Source organism: Phasianus colchicus, chromosome 1, assembly GCF_987193195.1.
Source record: "Phasianus colchicus chromosome 1, bPhaCol1.hap1.1, whole genome shotgun sequence".
Taxonomy (NCBI): Eukaryota; Metazoa; Chordata; class Aves; order Galliformes; family Phasianidae; genus Phasianus; species Phasianus colchicus.
In genome coordinates this window covers 72,909,441-72,927,245 of record NC_143436.1, presented here as the reverse complement: position 1 = coordinate 72,927,245, position 17,805 = coordinate 72,909,441, and the positions used below count along the sequence as shown (strand labels likewise).

The 17,805-nt window shown below is 36.9% G+C and overlaps 1 protein-coding gene across 4 annotated transcripts in view; it reads left to right on the top strand.

The window, feature by feature from the left end:
• Positions 1-17,805, top strand: part of LRP6 (LDL receptor related protein 6) — a 132,461-nt gene that overhangs the window by 15,677 nt on the left and 98,979 nt on the right. Inside the window, exon 2 of one of the 4 annotated variants that reach the window (XM_090147712.1) lies at positions 12,478-12,552. The exons of the other annotated variants lie outside the window; for them this stretch is intronic. Coding sequence (XP_090003838.1) covers positions 12,551-12,552 — 2 coding nt within the window. The 5' untranslated portion in view covers positions 12,478-12,550. The remainder of the gene's footprint in view (positions 1-12,477; positions 12,553-17,805) is intronic. 4 annotated transcript variants of the gene reach the window in all.

The window sequence follows — 17,805 nt, the reverse complement described above, 5'->3', positions numbered from 1 at the left end:
ATCTTCTCACTCTACAGGGAACTTCTGTTTAGAAAAAACTGTGTTTTGGATTAGCCCATTCAAGAACAAATTTGATTTTTCTAATTTCAGTCTCTGGGTGTGATTTAAAGTATCATTTTTTTTGCTTGGTTATCCTTGGGACTGAGCTGTGGTTGCTAGTAATGCTAAGTTCAGTGGTCTTTTTTGGTGATGCTTTGTAAATGGCTACCTTGAGGTTACCCAGTGTGGCTATTTGTTATGAGGTGACTGGCTCAGGAGAGTGAAAGACTAATGGAATATCACTGATGCTGTGTAATCTTCTGAATAGTGTTTTATATAGATATTTATACTATCCTTTTTTTCTCCTTAACAAGAAGATGAATCTATTCTATTGCCACTTCAAGTAATTTTTTCAGTCAGCTGTTTGGGGGGAAAAATCAATGCAGTTTTTTCTTTACTAAGAAAAGGGCTGTTTTAGATGCTTGCAGCTTCTTTATAATGTGATCTGTTCAACTTATGTGTCTGGGTCTTTCCTCCACAATGGAAAAATGTCTTTTTGTTCAATAGGGTTTCTTTCCTGAACTTTGTTAGGAATGCTATAACCTCAATATTTTCTTCCCAAGTCTCAACAGGCCTTTAACAATCTATTAAAAAATGTTTCCTTTACATTATTTATATTTTTTTAGCTTTGCAAATATCGAGAATGTGGACTTACTCTTTTCCTGTCTCTTTACTACTTATAAATCTGAGCTGATGATGGCATGGATTCTACTAGATTCTAGGACCATTTAAGGATACAAGAAAAGACGTAACACATTCATGCCCATTCCACCCACCGTCCCAAAGCTGGGAGAGAATGGAGGAAAAATACAGTCAAAATGTTTTTGATTTAGCTTGAGACCGGAGAGACCCAGTGATTCTTATTAGTTGTGAATAACACTTGTCAAGCCAGTTGGTCTTTTTGAGTATTTGTATTTTCCACGTACGCGTGGTAATATGTTCAGTGATCAAAACTAGGTGATTGTGTACTCTTGCAGTCTTTCAAAATACTTGAAGAGAAACTCCAATGAAAAGAGTGAAATAGATCAAAGGTAAAGAGAACTCATAACTTTTCTTTTTCCATACTGATGATCTGTTAAATCAATAGGCATAAACATTTCAATATGACTGCAGTTGTTTTGTTTGTTTGCTTTTATTAAAAAAAAAAAAAAAGCTGTACTTGAAGGAAAAGATTTTGTTTCCTTCTAAATCTTTTTATAAGTCAGTTTGTTAGCTGTTATTTGAAAAGTATGTTTTAGTGAGACAGGATGGTAATCCAGTGATATATCCACTTTGTCTTACCATACCATTGATCAGAAAAAAAAGAAACAAAAACCAAACAACTGCAATTCTTGTAAAGCTGTAAAGCTTTATGGTATAAAGCATTTCTGCTTTTAATAAATATGGTGTCACTGCAGAATTTCTTCCAAACTTTGACGAGTCAGTGGAAAGGTAACCTCAGCACAGGGGTTTATTTTTTTCTCAAATAAGTTCAGTTTGGTGCTTTAATTATTTGTGTGTGTGCACCTCTAATATATACACCTTTTTTTTTTTTACCCCATAAATATATTTAGATTACACATTGTTGCCTCGCAGACGGTAGCAGGAATAAGCCATAAAAATAGCTAATAAAATTTGAAACTTGGAAAAGCAAAACCCTTTTCATTTTCCTGCAATTTAGTCCATCTCTTATTCACAATTGACGGTTATTCCAAAAAAGGTTTATGAGATCTTACCAAGTCGTTACATTATTTAGCAGCAAATTTTACAGTATGATTGTTATTCACAAGTTCTTTTTTTTTTTTTTTAAGTTCATTTGACAAATATAGTTAATCTAAGTATTTCATAATTCAGTAATACCAGAATTGATTTATATATTTGGGACTTGGTGACACATGTATATACATATGTATATATGCATTTATCTTACTGAAAACGGAGAATGCCTACTTAAAAATAAAACTTTAATAACAGTATTAGCCAGCACAAATATGCAGTAATGAATAGTATGTTCTCTAGGCAGTGTCCTGTGTAGGAAAAAATGAAGATCTTTTTAGCAAGTTGTGTGCTGTGGGATACTTGGCTGTCATTCTTTTAAAGTCTCTGCTCAGTGCTGTTGTGGTAGTTCTGAAGAATGAGATCATTCTCTTTCAGAGCATGCTTACAACAACGATAATGGTATTGAAGAGTAACTGGTGTAGGTAACCTTTGCTGCCACTGCCGAGCCATCTGTTAATTGTGTGTGAGGTTGTATGTGTAACTGTGAAATACCAGAGTAGAAATTAGACTTGGTGCCCATGTCTGTTCACAATAACTAATACATTTGCTAATGGAAAACGTTTCTCAATTCATAGTTGTGACACAGCCACCAAGTCTAACTTTTTACTCTGATATTTTTATCTAGGAAATCATCAGAATCTAGAATGTCTGGAGTCTTCTTACTGATCATCTCTTGTGTATGTTTTGAAGTCTAAGCTTCTTATTTCTCTTTTTCATGCAGTGCAATTTATTTTACATTTTCCCATTTTGTTGTCTTGGCAGTCAATGAAACGCTGTGCATGTACCAGGGGAGAGAAGCAACCTTAGATGAAGTAGGATTGGAGTGCTTCTTCAGCCTTCTTTTGAAGTGGATTGAGGATTTTCAGAGCTGTTCAGGAAGGCTTCTGGGTCCTTGTTGTCCTTTCTGACGCTGTTTTTTACTGACTAGTGTTAAACATAATACCCTGTTAAGAAGATCAGTAACTGTGAATAACACATACACTTTGTTGTTAACTTTTGCCAGGGGAAAACCAGGTGGTAGACCACCTCATGTGCAAAAGAGCAGCATGTTAGGAATTGCTTGCATGAAAGTAGACCAAGTGGAAAAGAGGTTTTTCTACTTTTGTGTGTATTTATAAATAAATAAAACATGCCACATGTATTCAGATTCTCAAGCAAGTACTGCTTGAAAATGCAGTATAGTAAATTTGTGCTGCTGTTTTTCTTATTTTATTAACCTTTACAGCCCTTTTGTTCTCAGGGAAGAGTCTTCATTATCACCATGAAAGTTGCCCCCAAATTACTCCTTAGACAACTAGATCAGCTTTATTCTTAGGAAGCACTATCAAAACTGTTTTTTCTCACTTTTGTATGTATTGTTCGCCACAAAAGGGAATTTTAAGTGCCTTGTAGAAGTGCTGACTAATTGCTTACTTCTCGGGACATGTTTTAAATCAATTGACTATAAAGTTACTTTAATTGTTCAACTCTTGTAAAGCTTTCAGGTTGTAAAGGTTTTAAGTTAATGAATGGAATTAAGAGTACAAAGAGCCACAACACTTCTTATGACAGCTGCAGTTGATTTCTGAAATGAAGTACTTTGTGTATTGGGTAACATCTTCAGATTCAACAGGCAATCCCTCCCCAGCAGACCTTTCTTATTTTTTTCATCTAAAACATTTCAGGGAATATATTTGCTTCTCTTTTTATAGACCTGCTAATTTTATTTCCTTTGAAATCTGGAAGTTTGCACCTAAGTGCAAGGCCCAAAAAATTCTTGCAGTTGCCATACAGGCCTTGAATCAGTGCTTTATAGTGAAAAGATTTAATGGGAACAGATACTGTATTGCTTAGCAAGGAAATGAAATTGGACAATTCTAATATTAGTTATAGTGTCTTGGATATTATGGAAAAAACATTTTAGGAAGGAAGAATTCACAATTTTTTTGTAAGACTTCTGTTTCTTGTTTGTTTACGAATGGGTCAATGTTATTTAAAATGGCACCTCAGAGATAAGTTCCAATAATTGAATAACTGAAGGCTTTGCTTCATGCTTTCTGTTGCCTGATGCCACATCTCCTTGAGCAGATGCATCTGGCTGCAAATTTTTTTGGTGCTCCTTTATTGCCACTGACATTTTTCACATATTAATGCGCTCTATTTAGTTATAGGCTGCTCTGTGACAATCAGTACTTCTGAGGCTTTACAGGTGACTTATATGAAAGCATTAAGCTGATATGAAATCTGCAGACCGTTGTGGTGTTGACACATCAATTTATAAGATGCATTTAATCTTCACCTAAATAAGCATTTTTTTTTTATCAGAAGATGCTGGCTGTAAATACAGCTTTCTTAATGGGTTTGTTCATTTTGTATTAATATTGTTATGAGGATATTGAGGCTGTTGAGGTTGTATTTTTTGTTGTTTGCTTTTTTTTAAGACCAAGTGAAAAGTAAATTCTGGTGACAGCTAGGAGGTTACAGAAACCAGAGTGTCTATTTTGGCAACTTAAAAATGAAGCTAACCCAAAAGATTGCAAAATAGTAGTGCACTGATTGTCCTGTTGACATTACATCAGTATTGTCTTGGCTCTTGAGATGTGTAGAACTCATGAGAGATCTAAAAGGCAGCACCAGTGTCACTAGGTAATTGGATAATCCTTGTGCAGATGCTGTTGGCTTTGTGCTGCAAAGCCGGACAGCATGTGAAGCCTTCAGGAGGTCAGCATGGCAGTTGGAACAGCCTTGCCAGCTTCTGCAGAACTACCACAGCTCTCTCTCTTCCGAAGCATAAGGTGGCCAGTTTTTAGCTCTTGGTCTTAGTTATTTATGACTTTCAGGAGCAAAATGGGACAGTATTCACTTATGGAAGTGTTGAATGCTAAGGCTTTCAGGGTTGGTTTGTTTGTTTCAGTTTTAGCACCACTGACAGTCTGTTCATTTTTTCTTTGCAAGGCTTGTTGGAGATTGGGTGCATGAGATGCTGTCCTCCAGTTGAGAAGGCATGACTTTATTGTACACATATTCAAAAAATATGCATTTCATTCTCCTCTTCTGTTTTTGCCTCATCTGAAGGAGGAGGTGAAAGAAGGTAACCAGAAACCCACTTATGTAAAACAGAATGAAGGCATGGAGAGGTGACCTCTCTTGTAAATCTTGCTGTGCAGGTTTTAGATGTTGCTGTCACTGATTGCCTAGTCTCATCCTACTGACAGGAGTTTCCAAGATCTCAGGGTAACATAATCTTTGAGATGTTTTCCTTAATTTTCAGGCATTTTACATAGTTTTCTCTATTCACAGAAAGAGATGGGAAAGATTTGGCTTGTTAGAAATCAAACTAGAGTGCACAGAGTTGATTTGTTGAGGAATCTTCATCTTTTTCTTATGGATTCAAATACCTTAAAATTGCAGATTCTTTTAGCTCTAGGCAAGTTTGGAAATACTCTTTCATCCCTACCTCCTTTGTTCAGTGCTTGGACTAGAAAACAAGATTATGGACTGGGTCACTTGAGGGCTAGGCTTTAGATTGCCTGCTGCCATCTCTGCTGTGAATAAACTAGGAGCATCTTCAAACATTGTTGAATTTGTCAAAGCAGGGAGCTCATTGGCTTTTCTTTTTTCAGTTAGTGTCTTTTGATTTGCACTGTGAAACATGTGAATATGGTGTTTCATGCAGTACTCTCTTGATGGTTTATTATGGTCATATTCACAAAGATAATTTAGCCCACTAATAGTTACCTCAGTGTGAGAGTAAAAATGGTGATAAAAATCAGTAAAATTTATGTGAGCTGGGTTAAGTATCAATTCATACTTCAGATGTCTATATGCACTGTTTGTTTAGTAAGTTAGAACTGAGCATTTGAACCAAGGTAGTAATTTCTGGTCTGTGTGAATAACCTCTGGTAATGGGTCTTTGGGCATGCCTCTGTTTATCTGCATTTTCAATCCCCACAATTATGACTTAGCATCTAAGTCTAGACTCTGAAGACCTGTTGTATTAGAAAATACAAAAGTTGTGAGCAAGCAGGTTTTCACCAGTGACATTTTGAATGAAGCTTTATACTGAGTGAACAAGGGAAAGTTATTTTTAAAATTGTTAATTTTCTACTTTGAGCAAGCATTACTAGCTAGCATGTTAATTAAAATGTTTGTTCACACACATTTAAAAATTAAAATGATCCTAAGACATCTTTTAATGACTATTAACAGAAACTCAAAGGGGCCATACTAATTTCCAGCAGAAAGCTGTAATCTGAAATCTTCTTTATACTACGTTCTAGTGTTTAAGAAGTTCAAAATGTTATTGATGGGGAAGCAGAATGTATTGAAAGGAACATCCATGTGATTTCTAGGAAAGGGTCCAGAATAAAATTAAGTGTTCCTCTCTGACTCGTAGCCCCTTAAATACAACTTGCAAACTTAGGGGGGTTTATCAGGAAATTACTACCTTAGAGCAGAAACATAGTCTATCTTAGTTGTGGTAGATAACAGGAGCGTAGTAGTTTCTTGTCTTACAGCTCATGAGTCATCTTTTTCATGGGATTTTGGGGTATGGAGATAGAAGGTGGAATGCTGGAGGAAAAAGTCCTAAGTTTTCTTCACTTAAAATCTGTATAAGACCATTGTGCATTTTCATTCCTAACAGCATTTAGGGGGAGGGACTGAAGTGTGTCCACGTGTAAAATTTCATCTAAAATTTGGACCAAGGGATTTGATTTGTATTGTAGAAAATGAAGGAGAAACTCAGCTTTGTTTTTTGGTTTTTTTTTAAGGCAGCATTTTGTTGAAGATGATGATTGCTGCGTTTATCTTGTTGACAAAAAAGATCGATTTATTGCTCATTTCTTGAAAATAGCTGATAAATTCTACTGCTAGCATGATTTGAATCAGATTGTTCTTTAAATAAACTATGGACTAACTTTGTCATTAAAAATAAAATCATAGTTGTATAGAAGTTAAGCATGATTAAAAAAAAAAAAATAGTTTATAGAGGAACCGTCTTTATTTGGCTATGTTCCTGGGAAAAAAATAAGACTATCCCTGTGGGAGGAGTATATTTCTGTACTGTCTTCTGTGTAAAATGGTCGGATAGAATGTCATAGGATTATATGTTGTATTGAGGATGTTGAGCAAATCCAGATTTTTACAGTGCAGCTAGTAAGAAAGGAAGATACACTGGGGATGTAAAATTTGAGTGAGCCTAATAAAATACCTGAATAAATGTTTATAGAATTTCTGCTTATAGATTCAAGGATAGGAAAGATGGTGGACATTAGTCTGTATGCCAAGGTGTTCATCTGGGCATGTGTTTGAAGAGAGGTGCAATTCCACTGCTTCACTATCTGTCTATAAAAGACCTGAAAATGAGCCGAATAAGGCAAAAGTTAGTGCTTTGGGTTTCTGCTTGGTGCACGGAGAAAGAATGATTGCTTTTAACTTCTTGGTGTGCTGCTGTAGCTCACCTGGTGAATTTCCAGTCTGTCAATTTCCTCAGTAGACTGAGTGGGTCTCAGTCTTGTGGGTGCTTAATAATTAAGCAATAGGAAAAGCTAAGCCTTGCTGTGAGTCCTTTCAGATGGATTAGTATGCTATGCTGGCACTCCGGATTTTAAGTGGCGTGCTTTAAATGCATATGTCTGGGTGAAAATGCATATGTAGTATGTATTTGTGATGTCTGCCTAGTTAATTGTATCTTATAATTGAAATGCACTAGGTGTGTTGTACCTTAAAACTTAAACAGCAAACTCAGAATTGTTAAGTCCTGGAAACTTTTCAACTTTCTTTTTCTCCGTGGACTGATGAGTAGTATTACAAAGAATAGTAAAGCATTTTCTGGATCTTGATGCTTAATTAGGATCCTTCTACTACTTCTGTCTTCAAAACTGTCAACATTCATTCTGAGTCTCTCTCTCTCTTTCTATCCCCCCCTGCTTTTCCCCCACCTCATTTCTTTCCCTAGAGTTGTTCAACACATACTTTAAATTTTTATTTCTCATGGGAGCCTTGTCACTTCTCATTTTTACATCTTAATTCCATGTTTCAGCATAAAGTATTACTTGTATTAAGTTTTCTCTGTCACTTCAAGCAAAAAATAGTAAAGATAAGAGATTATGCAACTGAGAGCACTGTTAAGTCTGAGCTCTTTTTTTCTGAATAAATCTTTGCAAGTGTGAAATTTATGTTTCTTATTTAAAGGATAAGTATTATCTCTGCTTTAGCAGGTTGTTAAATTACACTTGAAATTAAACAAATCTTACTTGCAAACTATGTTCATGCAATTCTCTTGCTGTGCATTGTAGTGATACATAGAAATATCTTGGATTCTTAAGTACAAGATTCTTTCACTAAAAATGTTTTCATTTGTTGTAGATCGTTTTATTCTACAATTGCCTACCTTCAGGGTTAAGCTCTGATCTTCTGAGTAAACTAAAATAAAAGATACTATTTTGTTTTCATTTTTACTGTTATGTATGTTTAAAAAGATGTTTATCTTTCTGTGAAGTACATGTTTAGATCTAAACATAATGGATTAGTCCAAAAGTGTAAAAAATAAAATAAAATTCAGAAAAAAATTCAAGAGCTATTCATGTGATTTATAAAGCAGCGGACTTCAGTAAGTCTTAAACTGTAAGGAGATCCTGCAAGAATGCTTTGAGGTGTGTAAAACAAACCTCAGATCTGTCTTGCTGTAGATGCTTAAAAAGTAATGGAGCTCATGCAGATGGTTAACAATCCTGAGTTGTCTGTTTTTGTTGGTTTGGGGAAAAGGAAGTAAGCTGCTGCTTCACCTGACCATAACATCTTTCCCAAATGTTCTGTTAACTATATAGTGTTGTGTGTTGATTGTACTGTGTTTTCCTGATGAAACAATTTGTTGTGTTATTGTGGTATTCTGACATATTATTTTAAACAGTATTCAATTCCTTGTTTATTGTAGCCAGAAATGATCTTTGGAGGCTCTGACTACAGATTTCTCCTGGCCCCCTGGGCATGAGTACAACCAGTTGCTTGGCTGAGGGAATAATTGAAGAGCACAGTGCTCAAGCCAGCTCACAGCTGCTTGGCTAAAGAGTCACTGGTGAAACCAGAAGTTTGTTTTGGTAAAAGTATGATCGCTACTCATAACCACTAAAAGCCTGAGTATTAGATAAATTATATAGCCCTAATAATCATTTTATAGTAACAAACCAAATTTGGATTTAAAGAGAGGGATACTATGAAAGCATGAAAGTACAATGTGTTCTTGAGGGTTGACAGAAATTTGTTACTTAACTAGAGACTCATCTCCTCACGTAAGAATGTTCTTCTATTTCAAGACAGAAATGAGACTTGGGAAACTGGGAGTTCCTGAACTGAGCTCTGTATATAAATGTATTTGTTTTAGCTGCTTTAAAATCTGTGAAATTTCATCAGCTAATGTAAGTGGAACATTCTGCCCACAGTTCAGTAAGCAGCTGAAGGACAGTCTTGTTGGTAACTGAGGAACAGGATCTTTTTGCTTAGTGTTCCAAGCTGCCTGGTTTGCAGCATATATTCTGTAAACCACAACCCCACAGTTGCACACTCTGTCTTCTCCTTCATATATCCTTCATGTAAAATAGTTTTTATCTGCTGATCTCACGCAGATAATTAACTAATGGAGGTTAAGAAAGGAGAATCCAGGTTAGAAGAAAATAGATCTGTATATGCCCTGATGGACACCTTGACTCCTTAACTGGAGTCAAACAGTGACTGGAAGAAAGGCTTAGTGATTTGGAGTTTTGATGGGCTTTGTGGTCATCCAGGGACTGTACAGAGCCTGAGATGGAAGACTCTCATTTTCTTCAATAAGAATAGGATTATGGATGCCAAAGGGCCACCCCTGCAACAGGATGGAAAGTGAAGGTTTTTTAGCTCTGGTTCTTATTTAAGATCTCTGTCACTCTTCTTTTGAAGCCTGGCCCCATGCAATGAACTGATAGTAATCTAAAGTTGAATTTCTCATTGGTGGCTGTGAGTATATTTGTTGTTTTCTCCAGCTCTCCAAAACACAAAATGCAAGACAAGATGCTGCATTTGTGTAGTTTCCTATCACCTGCATGGCTTGTAAAGTCTCTCAACAGTCTTCACCTTCTTTATAAACCACATTTCAAAAACTCTTAGAAATTGTGACATGTTGTACCCTTGAAATACATCACCTCATCTAAAACTTGAATAAAGAGAAGTGGCTTTGTAAAGAGGGTAGGCTGCATTATGTTTGTACGCACATCCATGTCTCTGTTGATGTATGTGAGCGTGCATATGTATATTTTAGCTGCAGGGCTCACTAGTGTGAATATTAACAGTACATACCCCAAACTATCTATAAATAAGAGGTTTCTGAAATCTGCTACAGCTGTTGTTTGGTTAAAAACTGAGCAGAACTGCAGGAAAAATTCTGCTCAGATACAGGTGTTTCAGATGCTAAACCCTTCATGTTTTATTTGGTGACCATTTGTTCTGGTTTCAGCTGAAACAGCATTAAGTGCACGCCAATGTTGGGTTATTGCTGGGCATTGGGAAGAGCAGCCACTGGAATGATGTGGGGCAGGGGAGGAGTTTAGCTGGGACAGGGCCTGAGTGAGGGCGGGGGTATCCGACCCCTGTGACACCACATGGATGGCACTGACACTGCGGGGAGGTGGCAGGGGATGGCTGCAGGAGGTCAGTAGGCCGGGGGTGAGTGATTGCATTGCAGGTGTGTATATTGTTATAGTTGTACTTTTGTTTCACTTCTCCTCTTCTGTCTCAGTGAATAGTTTCTATCTCAGCCCAGAAGTTCTGTTTTGTTTCCAGTTCTCTCCCCAGCTGTCTGACAGCCCTTCAGCAGGCCACCAGAAGTCCTTTAAATACCAGAAGTATTTAAAACTGGATGAGAAAGAAGGTGACCCTGAAATATTAAATAAGCTTAAAGACAAGGTTTCTAGAATTGAGTCAACTATGGTAGTTACTTGATATTTAAACCTTGGTTTGAGTTCTGCCTGTCGTATTGCAGATTAAGAAATCTCATTTTAGGTTCCTTCTTATGAATGATTTGGCATAAGACTTTGATTGTTAATTTTCAAAGTTGAATTCACAATTGCCTGCTCAAGTGAGAAAAGTAAATTATTTTGTGCAAATGAAAGAAACGTCGGAGACAGATATGAAGTAAATTTTTGAAGAGACTACAAAACCATTTTTTTTAAATCTATATATTTGAAAAGTCGGTATTACAAAAATAGTTGTACTCCAAAAAATCCTTGTAGAAAGGGTAGATACTGCAAATATTTTCATCTTGAAGAAGATGAGGATTTTAAATACGTACATTTCTCAAGGTTATCTAATTGTATCTTTTTTTTCTCTCTCACTCTGCCACATTTCTTCCCACCACATAATCTATCCACATCCTGGACTGAACCATTCAGTTTTCACAGTATGCTTTACACTGAGCTTTTTGAGGGAACGTGTATGTTAAACATATACTGTGGGGTGGTGGCTTTTAAAGCGAAGCTGTTTGGTTTTGGTTGTTGTGGCTGGTTGGTTTCTTTTTTTTTGCATGTCTGTGTTTTTCTTCTTGATGAAGTTCCAATTCATAAAGCATCTTAAAGACAGATAATAGAAACTGTGTTGTAAACTGCCTAGCATATCAGACTTACTTGGTATGGTAGACTATGAGGGTAGGATAGATAAAATCACAGAATTAATAGATATTTTGTCACAACAGCTCTGAGAGTGCTGTCTTGGTATTTTTCCACAAAGAGATCTAGTGGCATTCCATTGTTGAGACTTAAACGATTATTTCCTTATTGCAGTACCTAGATGCTATGTGAAACTTCTTTCCATTAGCTGCTGAATGTTAACTTCAAATGTTTTCCCTTGAGATGGTAAAGAATCTATGACAAAATCGATGTGTTTTTCTGTTAAATAAGAAAAGATCCAAAAATCATTTAAAATGGTGAAAGGTGTAACTGCTCTCCCCTATTTAACTACAAACCAAGTCTGGCTAATAAAGTATAGTTTTGGTGAGAATTTGGAAAGTGCACAAGCTAGGTGGTAAGAATAAATACCAGAGTAACTATATGCTTAGTAATTTTTATTGGTAGAAAAAAAATGTGAACTCTTATCTCTTGCACGTGCGTTTTTTGCAACTGTGTTCTAGTGAACCATAAGACTTACCATTTTTCCTCATTTTCTATTTTTTCTATTGCTTCTAGATAAGTTTCCTCTGATGAGACTGTGGTAAAGTTTACAGAAAGATGTAAGAGACAGCTTGTCAACCATGTGTTCAGTGTTTGCTTGACTAATGTTTTTCTGATGGAAGAGTTCTGGCTTCTCTTTTAGAAACAATAAGAAAAATCTATGGGAATGGCTAGCGTTTTTATGACTGACTTTGAAGCAGCTACATGACTTGTTTCTCCATTTCAGGCTGTCCCTCTGGAATTGTGATGTCAGTGCATTCTGGCATCTATTTTTTCAATGCTGTTGAGAGCTGCTCATCAGTCTTGATAGTTTGTTGTTCTGTTATGTGGCTGACTATAAAGTTGTCGGTCTTTAAAAATAAATATTTAAATAAATGATGTTTCCAAAAATCACAAAGTGATGTGAAAGATCACTATTTCCAGGGAGCCAACAAAAAGAATTGCAGACAAGCTATGTACACAACAAGTCTTTTGACCTTAAGTCCTTTTTTTTTTTTTCACCTAGAGTTACCCTGTTTGCACAACCGAAGACAAAACTGTTTTAAGGTGGCTGTGTTTCTAAGCAGTGACAAGAAATCATGTGAGTTAATAAAGCAGTAATTTCTGGCCTGGTGCAATCTCCAGTTAGACGCTCATAGTCTGTGTTATGCAATTCACATGCCCTGTTATATAGTTGATTTGATTATAACATCTTATTCAGTATTTAAGCAACAGAAAATGATGACAAGAATGGCCATGCCCAATTTTGTTTCAGAGCTTCCATATGTTATTCATCCATGACTTTTTTTTTTTTATGCCCCTTCATCATTGAAGGTGCTTGAATTTCTTATTAAAAATCACCAAATTTTTTGTGATCAGCTGGTGAATTCAGAGACAGTAGTGGGTGTGGGTAGCATTCTGATGTGGAACAAGGGCAACAAGTTTAACAATAGAAGTGTTCTGGTGGTTGTTTTTTTCCTTTTTTTTTTTTTTTTTTGTTCTCTCTACCTCAGAATTTTGTTTTATGTTAGTCTTGAACTCTCCTTCACAAGTTTGACTGAATGTCTGTGTCTAGTGCTATTTATATTAACTGTTGAAGTGGAAAAGTATGAAAGAGTGAAAGGATAAAGGAGGGTCTAATTTAAGTTTTAAAAAAGGCCTCTATTGAGGAAAATGCGACTTAGAAAGCATTTTCCAGAAAAACATGAACACAAAATATCTGTTTTTCTATCTATAACTTTTTGGGTCCCAAGATGAGTTACTACTATTTCTCTTATCAAAACTAGAGTTGACTTCACACGTCATAAAATGAAGCATTTTTTTTTTCTTTCACCCATCACCTTTTCCAGTGTTCCTTTGCTTACTCAGCTTTTAATCTGCATTGTAGTGTCTGTGTCAGACTTGACATGTGTCAGAGCACATTGGGTGCGTTTGTTTAGAGAAACTGTTTTTTGTTTGTCTTCATGTTTCTTCAGAACCACAAAAGTGGGCAAAATGTGTCAGCAGAAATAAAGCTGAGTGATCCCACAGTCCAACTGTTGTCAGTGTTAGAAGAAAAACTGTTCAGCAGGACTGGTGTCTTAGTGGTACCAGTGTATGTATTCAGTTATAAAGTTGCCTTCCCAAATCTGCAGAAATTTTCAAGGTGGCTGTGACTAGGCTAAAAGTACTGTACTGGAATACTTGTTCATAAATACAGACTTGGACATTTTATATTGTAGGAATTCTTTTTCCTTAAAAGCACTCCAGTAAAATACTTCAGCCTGTGGTTTCTGTTGTGATCGTGGGAATAATATGTACAACAGCATGCTGCACAGAAGTGCTTGACTGATTCTTTCCAGCTGCATGGAACTGATTGAATAACTCAGAAAAGAGATGGTCAAATCTGCTCCATGTAAGCTTCTGGATGTCTTTTCAAAGTGCTGCTGCCCATTGTCTCAGGTTGAAGTCAAGGTGATTTGGAGGTAGTGACTTCATGACCAAATGGGACTCCCTTCGTCCAGGTCCTGTATGTTCTGAGATTCTTAGCCTTTTGTTGGAGAAGGCAAAAACAGTTTCAGTCAAGCAGATGATATTTTGGTTTTGTCCCCTTATAGTGCTGAGAAAATTCTCCAGGCACTGTAACTGAGTGAATAGTGCTAGAACACCTGGGGTCAGCAGTGCTGCAAGCTCTAATATAGGGTTATGTTCCTTAACTGTGAGTATATTCTGAATCAGGACATGTAAGATCTGTGTGGTGGGAAAGAGACATTTGTTCTAAACAAAGTGAAGTTGTAGAGCAGAAATGTGGTTGTTGTTAAGTATGTATGGCTCTGTTTGTAAGGAAAATATTTATTCTGTGTTTAAACATAGAGATGATATTATAAAAATCACAGAGCCTAAAGTGGGTCATCACTCAGGCGATGGTTTGTCATCTGTAAGAGCAGGAGCTATGAGGTTTTCAACATAATAAAGGTCTAAATGTAGCCTTGGGAGTAATGGAAACAGAGTGGGGAAGCCTGGAACTTGGATACTTTAGCTGAGGATCGGATGGTATTTAATTTGAAGTTCGAAGTTGTCAAACCACTTGCAGAGATCTCAGAAAGAAAGGAAAGATTACTTTGTGTTACCCTTTGTGTAATGTAAGCATGACTCCTGTGCTTAGAAGCAAATCAGATCATGATATAAAGTAACAGGAATCCAGACTTACAGTCTCATTCTTAAAGCATTAACAGATTATTATTTTTTTACATGAATAAGATCAGCATGTAGAATAACTTTTTGTATAAGAGATGGGTGATGAAGGTTCCGTTTCTGATTCTTCCTTGATTTTTTTTTTTTTTTGTGAGAAAATAGTTATTCCTGCTGTGAGTTCCTTCCTCAGTCTTGTATCCTGATAAAAACCAATTTATTCTCCCAAACGTTTGCAGTCATTTAGGTGATTTGCGAGCACAGCACTGTTCTCTTTGCTTCCTTTCCTCCTCTACCACTCTTGCAGATGCCTGCTGAAGCAGGCACAGAAATTAAGTGGCTGAGGCCATTGCTATGCCTGCTAGCTTCCTGTGATTGTGTTAGAACAAATGAAGCAGCACTGTGCTGTTTCATGTTCATTACAACAGTGTTGCTTATCAAACAATTTGGATTAATTGAGAAGTGAAAAAGCAAAAATGGGTTACAAGACCTGTAATGAGTATAAACACCTTTGGAAACACTTTGTGGGGATTGAGACAGATTTAAAATGTTTGTGAAACAAACATGTCTTTCTATTGCTGCACCCCCAAATATAAAAACATGATGCTCGAATGCTACTGAACTGTTTATGAAGAAACAGAAATGCTGGTCTATCTTCCTAGTCTGAGAACATGATGTGAATAAAGAGCTGAAGCTTTTATTAAATGACTTTCTGTTTGTTAAAGTTGGTATGGAATTTATTGGCCATTTGTTGTTATTGGAAAATGCTGATTCATCAGAATTGAACTGTGCTTTGGCAATGCTGGTTTTGGCAACTTTTCATTAAGTCCTTATCCTGGTTCACATCATTGGAGCCTTGAGTTTCCAACTCTTGCAGTCATTATCACTCTAGCTATTTGGAAGCTAGTGAAATGAGGATTTTTAGCTGTGGTAGCATCGTGACCTCTATTTTGCTTTGTTCCAGGTATATCTTTCCCTTTCAGGTGTTGCTGTACTTCAGTGATATCTTGTAAGCTTTGTGCTTCTTTCGTAGATTGCAGCAAGGCTTGGGTTAAAGCTAAATACTTTCTGCGGAAAAGAAACAGTATTGCCCATTCAAAATGCTTGGTTCTCATTCTTCGTCAGCAATTCTTCACACAGATGCTATTGTATGCTGTATGCTAGGCATTGCCTACAGACAAGATAGGAGTAATATTTCCCTGGGTCACCAGAATTTTAATAACCATTTTGCAGATTTGAGAAGATAAGGGGAGGACAAAAATAGGAGAAAGGAATGGATAATGGGTATATATATGTACACAAGTCCCTCAGAAAGTAATGCCTTTCATGTATTTCCATGGAAGCTATAAAAGATACAAAAAGCACATTAACTCTATTTGATAGAGAAACTCTCAGCTACAAAACAATAGTTTCAACACAGTTGCCACCACTAGCTATGCATTTCCACCAGTGATGAGCAAGAGCCTCCATGCTGTGCTTGATTTAAAAAACTAAAATTAAAATTTAAAAAAAATCTGCACCAGTGGAGGCAACTGCCTCTTCCTGCTAACACAGAATCACAGAATTGAAGGGGTTGGAAGGGACCTCCAGAGATCATCGAATCTGCCTCACCATGCTAACACCTACTGTTTGCTCTCTGTAAATGTCCAGCAAGTGTTGATCAGTAACAATGGGAGCCATTTTTTTCCTCATGGAGGAATTCAGTGACACACCTTTGCTTCATACACACTTCCATGTCAGATGCCATTTTGTCAGACAGCCCCTCTGCTGCCTTCTGTCACGTGGCAACAAGATGTAACAGAACATTGGTGGTAGAGTTCAACATCTACTGCCATACTACCAGCACCTGCCTCTGACTTTGGCCAACATAATAAAGTGGGAGGCATTATTTTTGGAGCAGCTGTTGTATATACATGCTTTAGGAGACAAACAGCAGCTGAAGAGAGATGGGATCTCTTCACTTTGACTAAGCTGTCAATGTGTTTTGTAATGTCTTCTCACTGGTGTTTTCTCTCAAGTTTTTGAAAATTTTAAGGCAGTTGGGAAGGTCAGTGTCATTACCACTAAAGGTCTGATTTTCATGGTAGTAAGTCTAGTCATCACTGTGCAATACAAAGATATTTCCTTATTACTTGTCAAAAGCAACGCCACTAAATTGCAACTAGCAACCTTCTGATTCGTCTTCTAATTTGTTCAAATGTTGTCTGAAAACTAACTAACTTTGTGATAGTCACATTATCTTAAATATATAAGCAGATGCAAAGGAGGAAATAAACACAGTTTCTTAATAGATTCCTGCTACCACTTCTTGCTTGGTTGTCTTCCAGCATAGGATGCACTTTTTCCTTCTAAAGGTGAGATCGGGACAACAGAGAACAAATATTGCCAAAATAAGTAATTTATGTATGGGTCTCTTCATAAGAACAGAATTGTGTGTGTTGGCAGGGACCTTTGAAGGTCATCTACTCCAGCTCCCCACCAGTAAGAAAGAACATCCACAGCTAGATCAGGTTACTCAGAGCCTTGTCTAACCTGACCTGGAATGTCTTCAGGAATGGATGGAGCATTCACCGTCTCTGTGGGCAACCTGTTCCAGTGCTTTACTACCCAAACAAAAAACAAAATACAAACAAAAAAAACAGAACTCTTTTTCTGATATCTAAACCTCTCCTATTTTAGTTTGAAACCAACTCTTGTCCTATCACAACAGACTGTGCGAAAGAGTACAGTGGCTCATTTTTGTGCCTCTCCTTTGGACACACTCCGACAGGTCCATGTCTTACTGAACTGAGCACTTCACATCTAGATGTAGTACTCCAGGTGAGGTCTCACCAGCGCAGAGTAGAGGGGCAGTATCATCTTCTTCGACCACATTTCTTTTGATGCAGTCTAGAATACAATTGGTTTTTCTGGACTGAGAGGACATGTTACTGGCTCAAGTCCAGCTTCTCCTCCACTTGTACCTCCAAGTCCTTTTTAACTGTACTCAATCCCTTCATCCCCCAGCTTGTATTGATAGCAGAGGTTGCCTTGACCCAGGTGCAAGATCTTGCACTTGGGTTTGTTTAACCTCATAAGATTTACTTAAGTCCTTTGCGTGAGTCTATTTAGGTTCTCTGAATGGCATCCCATCCCTTGGACATATAAATCTTACTATGCAGCTTGGTGTCATTTACAAACATGC